General features: G+C 44.7%; 1 protein-coding gene across 3 annotated transcripts in view; it reads right to left on the bottom strand.

The window, feature by feature from the left end:
- PACS2 (phosphofurin acidic cluster sorting protein 2) overlaps window positions 1–16,141 on the bottom strand; it is a 78,638-nt gene that overhangs the window by 17,884 nt on the left and 44,613 nt on the right. For 2 of the 3 annotated variants that reach the window (XM_074151235.1, XM_074151236.1), the window contains exons 9-18: window positions 15,604–15,761; window positions 13,414–13,504; window positions 12,726–12,803; window positions 11,872–11,993; window positions 11,012–11,144; window positions 10,204–10,308; window positions 8,555–8,661; window positions 7,708–7,862; window positions 4,184–4,294; window positions 2,032–2,140 (exon numbers count right to left, since the gene is read on the bottom strand). In XM_074151235.1, the coding sequence (XP_074007336.1) occupies window positions 2,032–2,140; window positions 4,184–4,294; window positions 7,708–7,862; window positions 8,555–8,661; window positions 10,204–10,308; window positions 11,012–11,144; window positions 11,872–11,993; window positions 12,726–12,803; window positions 13,414–13,504; window positions 15,604–15,761 (1,169 nt within the window). Of the gene's footprint in view, window positions 1–47; window positions 81–2,031; window positions 2,141–4,183; window positions 4,295–7,707; window positions 7,863–8,554; window positions 8,662–10,203; window positions 10,309–11,011; window positions 11,145–11,871; window positions 11,994–12,725; window positions 12,804–13,413; window positions 13,505–15,603; window positions 15,762–16,141 lie in introns of all 3 variants that reach the window. The other variant, XM_074151234.1, reaches the window with a different exon arrangement.

Genomic DNA, 16,141 nt, shown 5'->3' with positions numbered 1-16,141 from the left:
GGAAAAGATACAGGAGATGGGAGAGGGAACCTAAAAGGAACTGATACCTTATGGTAAAATCAAAATGAAAGCTCTTTTTCCTTTTCAGAAAGCAACCAAAGGAAAAGATAAATATGTTATTATACTTACAACAAAGCGATGCATTCATTTAGATAGTGCTAATGGAAACACAATTTCTGTGTTGTTTTTCACAATATCCTCCCTAAGTTGCTGCCAATGACAGAGAGCTGCATTTCTAACGAAAGCCACACAGGGAAATATCTGCACATGACTCCATGGGAGACCTTGTTCCTCTAACTCACTCTCCAGTTTGCTAATGGGGTACTTCGCTGAAAGCAGAAGTTATTTTAAAACTGACAGAACAGAGATACTAAGAGACTGCAGGCTATGCCATGAGTCTGATTAGAAGTCTCAGCAATCTCAAGGAACCTTATGCAGGGTTTCAGCCTGATCAAAATTTATAAGCAACTTCAGGTGTAGCACCACCAAGTCCAAACAGTCTAAAATCCAAATCTAAAAATCAGACCAGCTTGGTAAAATAGTCATGCACACTGCTGGGAGGGCTACATGCACATATTACTGAAGTACATTTCAGATGTTTTTCAACAAAGTACCAAATTGACCTTTCCTGGGCACATTAGAAACTCAAAATGATTAAATGTGTGTTAATGACAACAATAAACCTGCACCAAAATGGAGAAGGCAGTGGATCCCAGTGCAGAACCCAGCAACTGAAGGGTGCAGAGAAAGAACAAGGCAGTCATCAGAAGGTGTTCACACTGCACTAGGGGAGTCTCAACTCCGTATTTGTAACTAAGGTAAGACTTCACACCAAAAACAAAATAAAAGATTGACACTAAGAGCTCTGAGTACCCTGCAGCTCTCCAAACCTCAACTTTATCAGGTTAAAATTACAGAAGTTCACAAACAGTGAAGAGAGCACGCTCTTTTTAATGGACTAGTCAGTCTGGAAATATTTGCTCTAGGAGAGCATAAAGAATGGGCTAAATTTTACTTAATCATTTTTGCAAAGTAATGTAGAGCAGACCCAGGAACGGAAAAACAATATACAATGAGCATTTCCAAAAAGAGGGAAAAAAGTGACTCTAACCACACCTTTAATCCCTCCCAGTACTTATACAAAGGAGGCACCAATGAGGGATGTTAATGGACCAAAAATGAAAGATCAGAGATAACATGGGAAGGGTAGTAATTAACAATTAACATAATCCATGCTTCACAGGACATTGCTAGTCACTAATCAAGAAAAATTACATGCACTGAGTGCCTGTCCTGCTCTGAGAAATTATTGGGATGTGAGTTGGAGTCTATTATTCTCCTCTGTGCCTCGGAAATAATGCATCTCTACCCTTCAGTGACAGTTACTCTTCTTCCTGGACCACAGCCACATGAGGCTCTACATACTTCTGAATCTGATTTTCAGACCCGAATCCTCCCTCCTAAGATGCTGCTTATCTCCTAAGGGAAGTTGGAATAAAACCTGGTGAATGTCAGCCCTCCCCAGTAGGAGTCCTGGTAGCCTGCAACTGCCAATCAACAAGGATTTTGTCTCTCCTGTGAGAAGCTCTGCTATTTACACTCTAAAAAGAAAGGGTTTCAGTTCCCTCAACACTGGTGCAAAAAGGCCAGGTCTCACAGAAGATACTTTGGTGGTGGGGGAGAGGGGGAATGCTGCAGTCCAATCTTACACAGCTAAGGTCTCTATGGTAAGGGAGAGGTCTCTGCAGTAAGAGATCTCCAGAACATTACCAGATACAATCTGTCTATCCCCCATCCTGCTCAGTCCCTGCTTCCCCAAACCTCTCAGACCTTCAAAGAAATCACTGCACTTAAAGTAACCATACTGTTGTAGATTAAGTGGGGCAAATCACTGGGCGCAGGCTACAGTAAGTCTCCCAAGGTGGTGTAGTTTGGAGTGATTTTAAGACTGCTGGCACACAAGATGAGAAATGCACTTTGCCTTCAACCTGATGCTCATTCTGGAAAGTCAGTATTATGTTAGTGGCATACCTTTTCTGCTTGTACGTCAGCATCGCTTCAGCAATGGGCAACTGGTGCGCACAGTTTGCCCCTGCTATATACTGCGTTATCCGGGAGACAACATCAGGCGCGTCTGGAACTGCAATAGAACAAAGACAGAAAATAAATTGACTCCTCAGACCCTCACCGGCACTGTCCTCCATTTGCTCAGCCAAGCAGCTCATGGTAGCCAGCCAGCTGCATTTGAATTGCATCTTCCAAAGGAGGATCTGCAGCTTCCCCCAGAGCACTGCAAAGCGGTCTAACCAAAAGCAGACATCCTACAAGAGCACCTCAGTAAAAACTTCAGGAAGGCACACTAGATACGCAGACATCTGCACACAGCATTATTTACTGAAGTATTAGTTATTTTATATTTGTTAAAATGCTTTTCTTCAAAAACGTGTGTGCGCTCAGAGTCAGCTTTAGACTTTTTTGCACCTTGACTCTAGGTATCTGCTGAAGGAAGTGCCTACCCATCTCTCCCAGGGCCTTGGTGAGCTGCTCTGCTCACATCAGCATTTGAGCTACCTGATTTCCTAATGAACTCATGGCTTTGCTGAGTTAATTGAAAAGACTGAGAGCCACGCAAGTGTAGCCAGAGCACAAAGAGCAAGTATGCTTCAAGTCTGTGAAAGTGTTTGACTCAAATTCACAAGAAGACATTTCCTAGATGCCTTCCATATTTCTTTGGCTTCAAGCAAAGAGCCTTAACTGTGAGATCAAGGGAATGCAAGCTACCTTCACCAGGCACTTCCATACCTTACAACAATTATTTGAACAGTGAACTGTGAAGAGCTATGATTCTTTGCCAGATCTTCTTATGCCATCACAGGGTTTCAGTGCAGTTCTCACTGCACAGATGAAAATGGAGAATCTACAAGGCCTGGACTGCACAAAAACGAGGCTGCATGTTCCTCATAGCATACAAGCAAATAAGTAAGGGCTGCAGCTTACAACCTACTAAAGAACAAAAATGGCTCGAGCTGGATTTCTATAGCTAATGAAGCATTTCTAACTCAGACACTAAAAGCAAGTCTGTATTGACATTTGTCTGCATTTTCAAGTGCAGCAAGGAATTAAAAGAAACCTCTTCCAGAAATCTGTTCTTCCACAAGCTTAGAATCAAGGAATAGTGTAGGTTGAATGGCACACTAGTTCAGCCTCCTACTCCAAGCAGGCTAACTTCATCTCCAGAAAAGGCCGCCCAGGACCTTGTCCAGTCAAGTTCCTATCTGCTGGAAAAAGCTCTGAACAATCCCCTGTGAAGTGGTGTCTTTCTCTCCTCTTTTCTCACAGCTAGAGGACTTCCAGGATCATCCTGGGACCTTGAGGCTCTCTGCAATTCCAATAGGGGAACTACACTGCAACCTCTCCACCTGTGCAGCACTCCAAAAACCCCAAAGCTTTTTCCTGATAGTGATATTTCTGTGGGGAATATGCTGCCATGAGAGCATCACTCCTCAGTAAAGTCTAAAGCCTTCATTTAGCCCTCAATGTCAGATGCAAATCCTCCTTTCTGCTGTTTCTTTCCTTTTTTGAAGGAACAGATGGAAAAACTGTAAGCATTAATATTTTAAGCAAATTCGTACTTTAACACACAGAAAGGCTTTATCCTCGCCTAGAACAAATTCAGATCAGAACAGGAACTTGTTGATCTGACCTAGGGCAGCTCCCACATGTTACAATACTGATGAAGAACAAAATTCTTTTTTAATGAGAAAGATCCTGCCAGCAGATTTCAGAAATGTCAAGGTCATTCTCACATGCAACTAATAGCAGTTAATCTTCCCAGAGTTTCCAGTTTTCCAAAACTTTTAGGCTGGACAGTTTCTGAAAGGCCAAAGAAAGCAACGTACTACACTTGGTAGTGAGACCTCAACATCAAAGAACAAAGCTGAGAGATAGGTAAAAACAGTGTGACTCAGAGGCAGCTAGTGCCTCTGGGAGCCAACAACTGTTTGCAAACCACCACATGGAGGACATACAAAGGTCAGCATTTGAAAAGGGAATGTGGTGTAGTGAGGAGAAAAGAGGAACAAAAACATTTGTCTGCTTCCTCTTGTATTTACTTGACCTTTGCTAAAATTGCTCATTCAAGCCTTTTATCCCACACAGGCCAGACAAAGACACGTGCTCTTACCAGTGGTCTGTGCTTCAAGTTTGTTGAACAGATCTCTCCAGGCTAGATCTTGGAAGAAGTTGTTGTATCTATAATCTACAGACCCCAGATACTTGGCCACTGGATGAGAGCCTAAGAAAGAAAGGAAAACATGACAGTTGTTCTTCCCAGCACTGAACACAGGTGTGTGTTTTATCTGTAAGGAATTAAATTCCAAAATCAAAACTACACTAGATACTCCTGAAATAAATTTATTCAAATATAACAAAATAAATTAGTCCAGCTTATCTCTACAAAGCATGCAAATAAACCTCCCAACAGACAGACTGCTTCAACACCACTGATATCTTTCAGTGATACCTCCCCTTCTCTCTCACCAAATTAAATTTTAAAAGGCCAAAGAAAACAGGACTGGCAAACTGCTGAGGAAATAAATTATTTGGAAGACAGAGAGAACCTAGGGCTCTCCATTTCAGTCTCACAGTTTTGCGAGTGGCTTTCCCAGCAGTCCTTTCTGCCCACAGGCTGCACCACAGCCAGGTCACCTCTGCCAATAGGAGTTAGATCCCTTCCTTCAAACACCATTTGCACACAAAGGCTGTTTTGCAACACTAAGAAGCAGCAATTGTCCCCAGCCAGGAAAAAACAACCCAGGGAGGCTCATTTAATTGGTGGAGAAGGGCTATAAGTTCAATAAATAGGCCGTAATTAAAGACAGAAGGCAGAGTCCAACGATTACAGTCCCTGGTGAGTGTTGGCATGTGCATCAGGTCCCTGCTTGCTCTAGTTAAGCCTTATGGCTCCCCTGTGAGCATGGAAAGACCTACTTGCAGAAAGTTTGCGTGTCCAGCCTCCATCTTGCAGCCCTGGATGGAGATCAGCCTTCACACTTACTTATAGTGAGAGGAGGTGGAAGGCATTTAAGTGATCAACTCTGCCCTGGGAGTAGCAAAAAACTGCCACCTTCATTTCAGGCCACACGTGTCCCCAAAGAAGACGACCTGCTCTTGCAACTACCTCTCCAGTCTTCCAACACAGGAGGTGTGCCAGAATTGCACTTTCCAGTCACCACATTTCAGTCATGCTCAGCATAAGCCCTATATATTTACCATCAGCCATGAAGTGGCCTCAGAGGTCCTTCTAATCAGCTTACTTTTATCCTTCCTGCATACCGAATTCTCACATCAAGCCACACTTCCAGAGACTGCAACAGTTGAGTCATCAGCTGGTAATTGGTAAACTTGAAAACTCCTTCTAAGACAACCCCAGTTGCTTAACTATATTCACCATCCTCCAGGAAAGCTCATGGTGGAAAAAAACCCCACTGTCTTTTCCCAGTCCTCCAAACCAGTGCTAATTTCCAGACTCCCAGGTAAGGTTCAAGCAGAAGGTCTCTCTGAGCTCCTCTCAGTGTCATTAGGGACTGGGACCTAAGTTCTTCCTGGACCCTAATCATGGCTACTTTCAGACTCATCATTTCTTTTGCAGTGGAGTTTTAAACAGTGCACATGGAACAGCTCTGCACCACACACGGGAGCAGCTTTCCCGTGCTGGGAAAACACACTGCACATGGCAGATGCAGTTGGAAACAAGCACTAAACATGAGGTCTCCCAAGAAGTTCTATCCATGGGAGCTAAACCAAATGCTAAAACACCCCAAACTGCCAAAATAACCCCCAACCTTTTTTTCTATTTTATTTGCCCCCTTTTCCGTTGCCTTTACACTGGTTTGGACATCAAAGGAGTCTTTTAGCCATAGAACGAGAAGCCTGAAGCAGGACCAAATTTCCTGGTACAGATGCTTACAGACACTAAACATTTCTCATTGTTAACAAACCACTGTAGGTTGACTCTTCTGTCATTGCAGCATGTAGTTGTGGACTAAGAAGGTAAAGCCATCTTAGAAAAAACTCCACTACTCCTACTTCGAAGGTGCTGTTCACAGCAGAAAGTCTTTTCCTTTAAGACGTTTATGGCATGATCACCATTCTGTCTTTGGTGCTTTTTCAACTGTCAGAAAAGAGAGATTGTTCCTCAATCACTTTAATGAACTGCCAGATAGCTGGCCACAAATAAGCACTTGATCCAATCAGGAAATATCGCAGACTTCTTTGGGAAAGGCCCTGTTAGAGAAGTTTCTAAATTTAAAGTACATTTAAAAAGCATTCACAGTTCTGAAGTAGTTCCATTATCAAAGTGCTTTGTTCATTTTTATTTTTTTTTAATTACCAAAGAAAGTTTTAAGATTAAAAAACCAACCCAAAAACACGCTAGCCGAATTTTGTGTTTCACTTTCAGAGAGAGAATATTTTCATATGATTAAAGGCTGCAGGACAGAAAACTCTCCTTCTAAGGCCAGGAGACAGCTAGCATGTGAGGACCAGAGTCCTCAGTCAAACTGACTCTCGTTCAAAGCACATTTAACCCTGTAGAAATTTTTTTGTGTGTGTGTTTTTACCCCCTAAAGGGCTCTCATCTTCCTGCCAACGGCTTTGGAAATTAAACGCCTTCCTTACGGAAGGATCCAGCTCTCCTCTTCTGCCTTTTTCATTTGACCTCTGCAAATCCCACCACTGAATCAACAACCTAGCCCCACTGTTCATGGTGCCAGGCAGCAGCTTCTGACTCATACAGCAAACACCATCAGCTGGTCCCAAACCTAGAAGACCGGAAAATACTGAGAAAAAGTGCTTTTCAAGTTTTCTGTTGCCTACATCACTTAAGTGCTCTGTTCACACAAGCCAAGCCTCAGACTAGTCCAGCTTCTGGCATCACACCCTTACAACACCAACACTGCCCAGATGCCCCTGACAACAAGCATCACTGACCGCCTGGCTTCCCAGCCCTCTCCGCTACAACATTCCTCACATTTCTGTCTACGACAAGACCCCTAATGTTATTATCAGCACACTCGACTTGCACGGACACAAGCGATCCAAGCTGGGTTACTTTCCAGCCAGGCAGGCTTGTTGAGCTCTTGGAAGGGCAGAGATAAGGTGCAGGAAAACTGAGGGAAAAGCCTGAGGAGAACAGCACATGAAGGAAAGGTCAAAAGACACATGTAATTTGAATAATTTAAACTCTCAGCAGTTTCAGAGCCTTCAAAAAATTTTCAACACCCCCCCCCCTAAACATTTTCTGTGTCAGTCTGAGAGAGGCCAGAACAGTTGTCACTTTGGGAAACACAGTGCCCAATGAATTTAAGATTTCAGCCAGGGAAAGGGCTTCCAGAACATTATTCTATGCATTCATTGTACAATGATAAAAAGACATACAAGAGCCTCCCTGTATGGGGAGAAAGTACTGAACCCCTTGCTTCAAACCAAAGGTTTACAAGCAGACTTTGGCATCATGAACATAAAGACGAAATTCACTCACACAAGAGCAGCAATGCAAGCATTACAAAATAATACTATGACAGTATGATGTTTGCCTCATTTAAGAGCCATATACCTAGCCAAAGCTTCCAGGAGGGTTTCTCCTGAGGGAACACATCACATTTAACCCATTCAGCTTTCTATGAAGCAAAATTTTTCCTTATTTACCTAGAGGGATGATCAAAAATCTCATGTAGCCGAGCCAGTCTGGGGTTTTGTGAGACAGCTGCTCTACAAAGAGCCTCAATACAGCACTGAGGTAATTCTGGGCTCCGGCCACTGCAATTTTAATTGGGTTTGGAGGCTGTGAATTGCAGTTACAGCTAGACAGAAAAAGAGGGAACATATTCATAATTGTGCTTTCAAACAGCTATTTCAGAACAAGTGAAAAAAAAAAATTCGGTTAATAACAACTAAGGCAGAAGAGAGCTTGTTCAATACACCAAGGCAATAACATAATGATTATCAGCAGGTTAAAATCTTATTAATAAAATGCAACATTGTTCAGTACTTTCTTAATTGGTCTCCTTGCCCCTTCTTTTCACACATTTTGAGAATCTAAAGTACTGGACTTAACTATCTAGGTTAGGATGTAACTATTGCAACTAACTCAGGGACTCCCAGCCCTCAGTAGGGCCTTGAGGAATGGGAATTACTTGGGAGCAGGGAGAAAGAACTATTTAAAAGCCTACCTATTAGCTTTGCATGCTTTACTGGTTATTAGATCTGACCTATGAGGCAGCCTCCAAAGCAGTCTTTTAAAATCAGTGGTGTAAATGAAAGGAGACTTGTATCACCACACACATGGCAGAACAGCAACAACTTTGCAGGGCTGGTGAGTCCCGAAGAGCTACACAACTCTGACTTCAGGAGAGTAGATTGGGGAGAAGTATTGGAGGGGAGCAGTATTTCTCAGTTATTGGATGGAAAACTCCCTGGGCACTGGGACACAGGAGCCGAGAGGCTTTTAGAGAGCTAAGACTCAACAAACACCACAAGCAACACGAGAACTTACTATCTCTGTATCCTGGAGACAATAGTGCTGAAAGCTGCCTGAATATCAGCTGAGGAGCATGTGCAGACCACTGGCAAGGTATGCTTTTGCAAGACATCTGATAGATACTGAGGAGAGAACAGAATATATTATGGTCTTTTTTTTGGTACAGTTTGTCACAAGAAGAAAATCTGCCTCCCCCAGCCTCCTAGGTATTCCCACACGCAAGTGCGGGAACTCTTACCCATGTGCAATTTACAGGCAATGCAGCTGTTTCCCAAATAACTTGTCTTTGTGCATCAGCCAAAGCAAAGCTGTTCCTCTAGAAAAATGGGAGTACTGCACCTTCTTCACAAACACTATATCCAAACCACATCATTTCTGGCGATGACAACTCTGGAACAGCCAGGGTTTTATGGACACAGAGAGCAGGGCAGCAGCAGACAGCCGTTTGTCTAGCAGACAGCACTGGGTAAGTGCAGATGCTCTCTATTTGCCTGGTTCTGGACCTGCAGTTGCACCTCTTGGATTTCAAAAGGACTTAAACAAATGCAGTGTTCTGCCCACCCTTGAGCACTAAAAAAAAGGAAGAATGCTACCAACATACATGTTCCTCATGACGGACTGTTTCCCCTCTGTGCAGCTAGCAGAAAACTAGTTCACACACACCTCAGGTATACATGGACATAACACTGATGAGACTCAACAATTATCTCACACTTTCAAACTCTGCATTGCTAATGCATACACCCCGGCCAATGGTATCTTCACCCCCTCTGATACTGCATGCACAAGCTGCTAAAGCAAGCTACTGGGAGAAGACCACCAATACTTCCTGATCCATGTACAGAAGGTATTTCTCCATCTTCCAAGTACAGAGAAACTGGAACCAGTAGCTCAGCTAGTATTTTTGATCTCAGACACTGAGACCACAGCTCTTCCAGAAGCAAAAAGCCAAACCAGTCGACGTAACTCCACACTCCTGGCACAAGTTCTACAGGCCACAGTCACCCAGTACACGTTTACTGTGTTTCTTCCATACACATTTTATTACTTTCTCAGACTGAGGTTCCGAAAGGAGCAAAGTTTATTCCTAACTCCCACCCAAATCCATAACAAAGCAGCCCATGTTGCCAGCATAAGAAAGCACTGCTCAAGGTTCTCCTTAATACAACCGTCACTCAGAAAAGATGCAGTGACATAACTAGTAGTCAGGAGTCACAAGCGTGTATGTAAGGCAATAGAGCAAACCTGAAATACTTTCTCCTATGATCATTACCTGTGCCCAGAAATCTCAGCCTAAACCACAGGTCAGTCCTCCCTGCTTCCTCTGTCCCAGCCTACCACAGCCAAGAAGTAGGGTCCTGAGTGTAAGGATCTAGCCATTCCCAGTGTGCTGCTAACCAGAAGGAATGGCATTTCTTAGAAAAGGAAAAACCTCTGGGGAAAGACTGAGGTGGTAAACCCTTACAAGATCCACAGCGTCTCCCAGTGAAATGAAACCCACTCTGTAGGCACTGAATCCTCAGTATGCTGCCAGTCTCTGTGCACCACCACTGTTCTTCCAACCAAGCCACAGAACATATTTGGTTAGTGGTAGAGTTCAAGGCCTGTCCATTCCTGAGGAATGGTGAAGGAGAACTTTGCTTCAGGTAATCTCCTGCTTTTACCTGGCCTTGCCAATCAGAAGTATTGACAAGAATAATGTTTTCTGGCAGCTGGTCATCTGAAACCAGGATGTGATTTAGCTGGTCGTATACCGTTTTCCTGGGGATCTGGAAACAAAGACAGAGAGAACAGTAGGAGATATCAGCTCTAATCCTCAAGCCACCAGCTCCAGCTCTTGCATTCATGCAGGTGGCTGTGCACGGTCAGCCAGTGTTTGGTCACCCCATCAACAAGAAGCATGCTAGCAGCCACACTAGCTACTGGAACTGGCACTTATCAGCTTCTTCAATACTGCAATATTCTGCTGGCTCCTCCATTAGCCACCTTCGTTTTGTCAGCCATTACTCCTGCCATGCACTTTATACCAACCAACAGTATCCCAAGGAAATTTGGATTCACAGAAGCCAGCAGCAATCTCCTTGAAGGAGGGAATTAACCGAGTCCTTCAGCTAAGAGAAGCATGGCACATAGGCTCTGTACAAGTCAGTTCCCTTTTGCAATTCATAGCGATTTGCCTTATTTCAAAGGAGTAATTCCTCAACACATCCCTATTCGTTTCTCATTGTAACAGTCTGTTCCAGTGTTTTCAGTTTATGGCTGGCTGACAAAGAAACAAGCTGGCAAAGCCCAGCAGATTGCATGGAAGATGCAGTATCAGCCAAGACATAAATTCCCTCCTTCCTAGAGCCGCAGGGCCCAGTTCCTTTCCAGCAGGGACAGCACTTGGACCAGAAGGAAAGAAACCACAGGACACAGTTGGAGAAGAGGAAAAACTATGAGTGGCTGGAAAGACAGCAATCTTTTTCACACCTGTAAGTGGTGCCGGGTGTCTGGAGAGCGTTCATTGTCCAGACTGTTTGCTCTTTCGTTCTGCGGCCTCACCGGCTGCCTCTCCTTCAGAGACGTGCTCCTTCCCCGACGTCCCGTGTGCTTCCCTTCAGACCTGCTAGAGAGATGTGCCTGCATTCCAGAGCTGGCTTGTACCCGAGTGAAATCCATCCCCCAAATCCCAGATGACCCAGTCTGGCAACCTCAACAATGTGAGTGGAGGCATTGGGGAATCGTGCATGTAGATCTGAGCTAGCTTGAGACCTTCTGATAGTGCAGAGCACACAGTTCAGCAGACTTCCACAGCCCATGCTAAGACCCGCACCACCTACACCAGCATAACAGGATCCAGCCATGCAAACTGCAGTCAAACCCCCAAAAGCAGCACAGAAACATCTCTTCAAAAGAACACCTATTTGTTTGCAAATAATCACAGAAAATATTTGGTGGGGTTGCTGAAGCCCACATTCACTACCCTATTTGGGAAGGCTTAACAGGACATAAGTTAGACTTGACAACCACCTTTAAGGCCAAAATCTGCATCAGACACTGACTTAGTAACAGTATCTTTGAGCAAGCAGCTCCAGAGTTTTATAAAACTTCTTTGGACGTGGAGCGGGTACAACACAGGAGAGAGGAGCAACCTCAAAGCAATGTTGCCCTTCAGGGTTCTGAGCATTCATTTATCATCAAGTGCTCGAGACCCATCACTTGAGTGTCTGAAGACAATGAGGGTCTCCTTGCAGTCAATGGCTTACGGTCATCCTGAACAAATGCTAGCAGGCTGTCCTTGACTTCCCAAGCAGCCCTGCAGCAGGCACAATGCTGTGTCACCACTCTACCTGGTGGATGGGATAATGAGAGACTCGGTCTTAGTGATCTTGCCGCTGGGTGGGAGCTTCTCAACAAACACATCTGGTGTAGGAAGTTCAGCTTCCTGGACTTCGGCTTGCTGGTTAGACTCCTGCAAAAACACAGGGAACAGAGTCATCAGGAACAAACCCTCCCCTCTGTCTCACTACCACAAGGGCTGGCAGGAGGCACCCCATCTGGGCTCTGCCTGGGTCACATTCAGCTACTCACTGCCAAAAGGGAGAGGCCAATACTGGCTGTTCTCAGCTCTGCCTCACAAGGGAGCTGTAAGTGGGAAAGGTGCTCAGATACCCTATTTGGAATAGGCACTCTCAGCTCAAAGCCAGAGACATGTCTCCTAATGCAATAAAGATTAATTCAGCTTACCCAAATGAACTAGCAGAGAGAGAAAGACATGGGAGAAACATTACAAGCTGCACGTCCCCAGTAAAGCAACTTTAGCTTTGGGATTTTTACCCCAGGACCAGCTTAATTCCCACCAATTCAGCTTGAAGTAATACTTCTGTCTGATAAAATGGAAAAGCCCCGAGAACACTTTTCAGGACAATACACATGCTCGGTAGCATACTTTGGGCCAGCCTTCCTCAAACCAAGAGAAAGACTGTTTAAACAGAAGGCCACGTGAAGCATTTCAGTTTCAAAAGGCTGAAGGACAAGAACCTCCAACAACTAAGGTCAGGAGGAGAGCTCAGCATTATCTTCACTGCAGCAAATGGTATCTTGGCATATGCAACTATACGGACAGACACATGCCACAGACTGCAGTTCACAGCTGACACCCAAACTGCCAGGAGGAATGTTAACAAGTGCATTTTCAACTTACATAAGAGACAGTGTCAGAGATACTGTCGCCTGCATGTTTGGCTCCAAGATTTTTTGTCTTTTCAGGCACTTCTACCTGCTTGAGTAGAGAAAAATCATTAGGAGGCACAGCACAGTTTTCAGCCACACTCTACGGATCAGACACACTTCTTTGTTTAAACATTGCACAGCTTTGCAGCATGACCAGGAGTGGTTCCTGGTCAAGCTAGGACTGAATGCATTAGTGTGGGATGTGACAAAGCAGCAGCTGAAAAGGGGATGAAAAAGCAGGTGAGCTGCCCCTCAGCATTTACTCCCAGCCACCATGAAAAGTATCCCAACCATAGTAAGGTAAAACTTCCTTGAAACAGTACCAAGGAGTCCCTAAAACTCCCAGGCAACATCTCTCATCCTGGCAGTCATTGCAAGTACACAGAAGTCTGGAGCTATTCATACCATTAGCAAGTATTCAATACATAACCTGAAGATGTCCCCTTGAGTTAATACAGTATTTGCTTTAAAAAAACTCCACCATCCTCTCCAAAAAGCCCCAGAACAACTTACATGTTTTCTTAGCAGAAAATTCCTATCTTTGCATCCATGTCTTTGGAGGAGGCCAGAGAGGGTACTTTAATTTACACATGAAAATAGAGACATGTAGGTCTGCTATATTATCTGCAGATAGATACCCTTCTTGAAATACAACTTACAGGACTTGATGGCTCTCTCTGGCTCCTGATGCTGTGGATGCTACCAATTTCTGTCTGAGAGCTGGAGTGTGACAGTCCTTCAAAATAAGGTCTGAATAAGGAAAACAAAAAGAGTTTCTTATTATCAAAAACACTAACAGAGAAAGTCTAACACATTCACAGCAAAGCAACGTGACTGTTCCCAGGTGTTTTACTGCTCCCCAATGGTTCCAGTAAAATTTATAGGCAACTTTTGAAAGGAGGAGGTCTCCAGGAGAGCAAGAGAAGCCAGAAAATCCAGGGACCCCTGTCTAGCCCTGACACTGACTGACCAACCTCCAGCTAATGCACCCAACATATCACTTGTCACATCGCACACCGTATTTATAAAGCTCTTACTGGGAACACTTGCACCCTCTCACGCTACACACTAAACAGCAGCTTTTGTCTCCATAAAATCCAGGGTGGGCACATGGGTCCAGCATTTTCCCACAGCGGAACCGAATGCACCTTCACCCCTCACAAGCAGTTGTGTCCTCGCTACTCCAAGCATCAGGTGCAAAGTTTCACACTGCAATTCTTGTTTCAGTGCTGCAAATGCTGATTGAGCCACGTCATTCCAGACAGGGTCTAGCTCTTGACTGAAAAGACATCAAGTAGAATTAACCGCCCCCCATTGATACTCTGGTACTTGCTCCTGCGGGTAAGTGACTCCTCGTGCTAATACGCATTTTATTTCCAGCTCGCATCTAGATTTGGCTGCCAGCCCTAGGATCCAATTACACATTTGCTCAATAAGATAAGGCAGGGCGTACAATCAGATTGCGCTTCCACATAAAAAGGCAGCTCATCACACCAGGCTACAAGACTCAATTACAACTTAAGGAACTGATTTTTTTTTTGTTGTTGCAGGAAAAACCTGCCTGCAATCATCAGCATTTATCACATCCCTTTCAAGATATGAACACAAGAACTGGACACAGCAAACCACAAAGTGTCTCCCCAGGAGCAAAGAGACATAAGTTCTTATTCCAGCAATATTCCAGCCATCACATATCCCAGAGCTTCTCAGCTCTAGGGAATAGGACACGAGCTCTCAGTGTGTGCAGTACACCATTTTGGCTTGTTTCAAAGCAACTGCTTACCGCAACACATCTACTTTCAAATCCCTTCAAGGGCCCACCAACTGGCAATATAACAGGTCAAGCTGCAAATGCCTTTATAAGCCACCAGCCCCATCACTTACCACTACTGCCCCAGTCCATCCTTGATGCCTTCTGGCTCACTGATAGGCAACAAGTCACTTCAGACTCGGAATTTATTCTTGGCCCAACTAGGTTATTCTACACTAATTAGGATATTATGACACCTGGTAATTAGCTGGCACTTAGCAGATACTGTACTGGCTAACTACAGCGGTAGGCTTTGCTTGTGTCAGTGCCGTCACAACAGTGAAGGCCTGAGCATGCAACCACATGTCAGTCAGAAGCATACATGCAGCTTGTACAGTCTCCCATTTTCAGTCTTTATTCAGGCAGGGGTATGACACAGCTCTGTTAGCTCAGGGTTCTGCATCTGCTTGAGACCCTGAGCCAGCGATGCCCAGCTCAGTTTGCCCATGCGTCAGCACCCACAAAAGCCAGTTCAGAATAGGCTTGTGTATATCTACGTGTGCTGCAGTCAGTCAGTCCCCTTGGGCCGTGAAGAGCTCCTTTGTTTCCCGCAGTTCTGCTTCCTTAATCCCTGCAAAGACTCTCTTTCCACATAGGGTCTTATCAGCTTTTCCAGAAAGACACAGTCTTCCTTGTCGATCCCTGCCTCTACTTCTGCAGTTTCCAACCACATCTCCTTCTGCCTTAGCACAGATTTCCCGGCTGTTTCTACCACCTCTTCAAAACATCCGTGTACAGTTTAATTCTACTGCCTCCCCGTCAGCAATTCCTAACCCTGTGCTCAGCTGGCAGGGAAGGCAGAACATCTGCGAAGGGGACAAGGAAGAAATGAGACTGAAGGGATGTTAGACCACTCCCCACAACTATCCCCAGTTCACAAGCAGTCATACAAGTTCTAATGACACACAGTAGGGCTCCAACACTAGGTCAAGAGGGGGAAAAAAACAGGATGGAAGGGTGGCAATAGAAACAATATCTAATCTATGCTGACAGCGCGCACAGTATCCCTGTGGCCTAGCATCAGCCACTCCACACTTACTTTAACTTTGGCTTTGGAGTGCTCAAGACACTGTCATCATCCTCCATTTCTGGCCCACTGTCACTGGGGTTCTCTATATCCAGCGTGTCATACAGAAGGTCCAAGTCCTCCTCCACCTCTGGAACATGCTCTGCTGGGTCCTGCTCTGAATCCAGAACCTACACACAGAACAAAAGCAGGCATTCCTGACACCGCTAGGAGCCAGACTGACCCCATATGACCCGAGCTCCCGAGGGCTGCAGCACACCAGTCTTAGGAGTAAGATTCTGTTCCCAGTGCAAGGATACTATATCCAACAGAAACATTAGTATACAAGAAGTGCTGATTTTGGGGCAAGCTTGTCAGTATTAGATTAAGCAGCAGTTACCTATTGGACTAAGCATCCACGAACAAGCTATTAACCACAGATTACGTCCATTATTCAGTACCATTCTATAAACAAAGCTTTAAAAAGGCCCCTAAAGGTGCCCCAGTTCTCTTAGAACAAATAAAGAAATGCAGTACTCCCAACAGCGTAACCTGCCTTGGGTTTTACTGA

This window comes from Numenius arquata, chromosome 8 (assembly GCF_964106895.1).
Source record: "Numenius arquata chromosome 8, bNumArq3.hap1.1, whole genome shotgun sequence".
NCBI classification, from domain to species: domain Eukaryota; kingdom Metazoa; phylum Chordata; class Aves; order Charadriiformes; family Scolopacidae; genus Numenius; species Numenius arquata.
The sequence above is the reverse complement of the archived record's forward strand: the minus strand, read 5'-3'. Positions and strand labels throughout refer to the sequence as shown.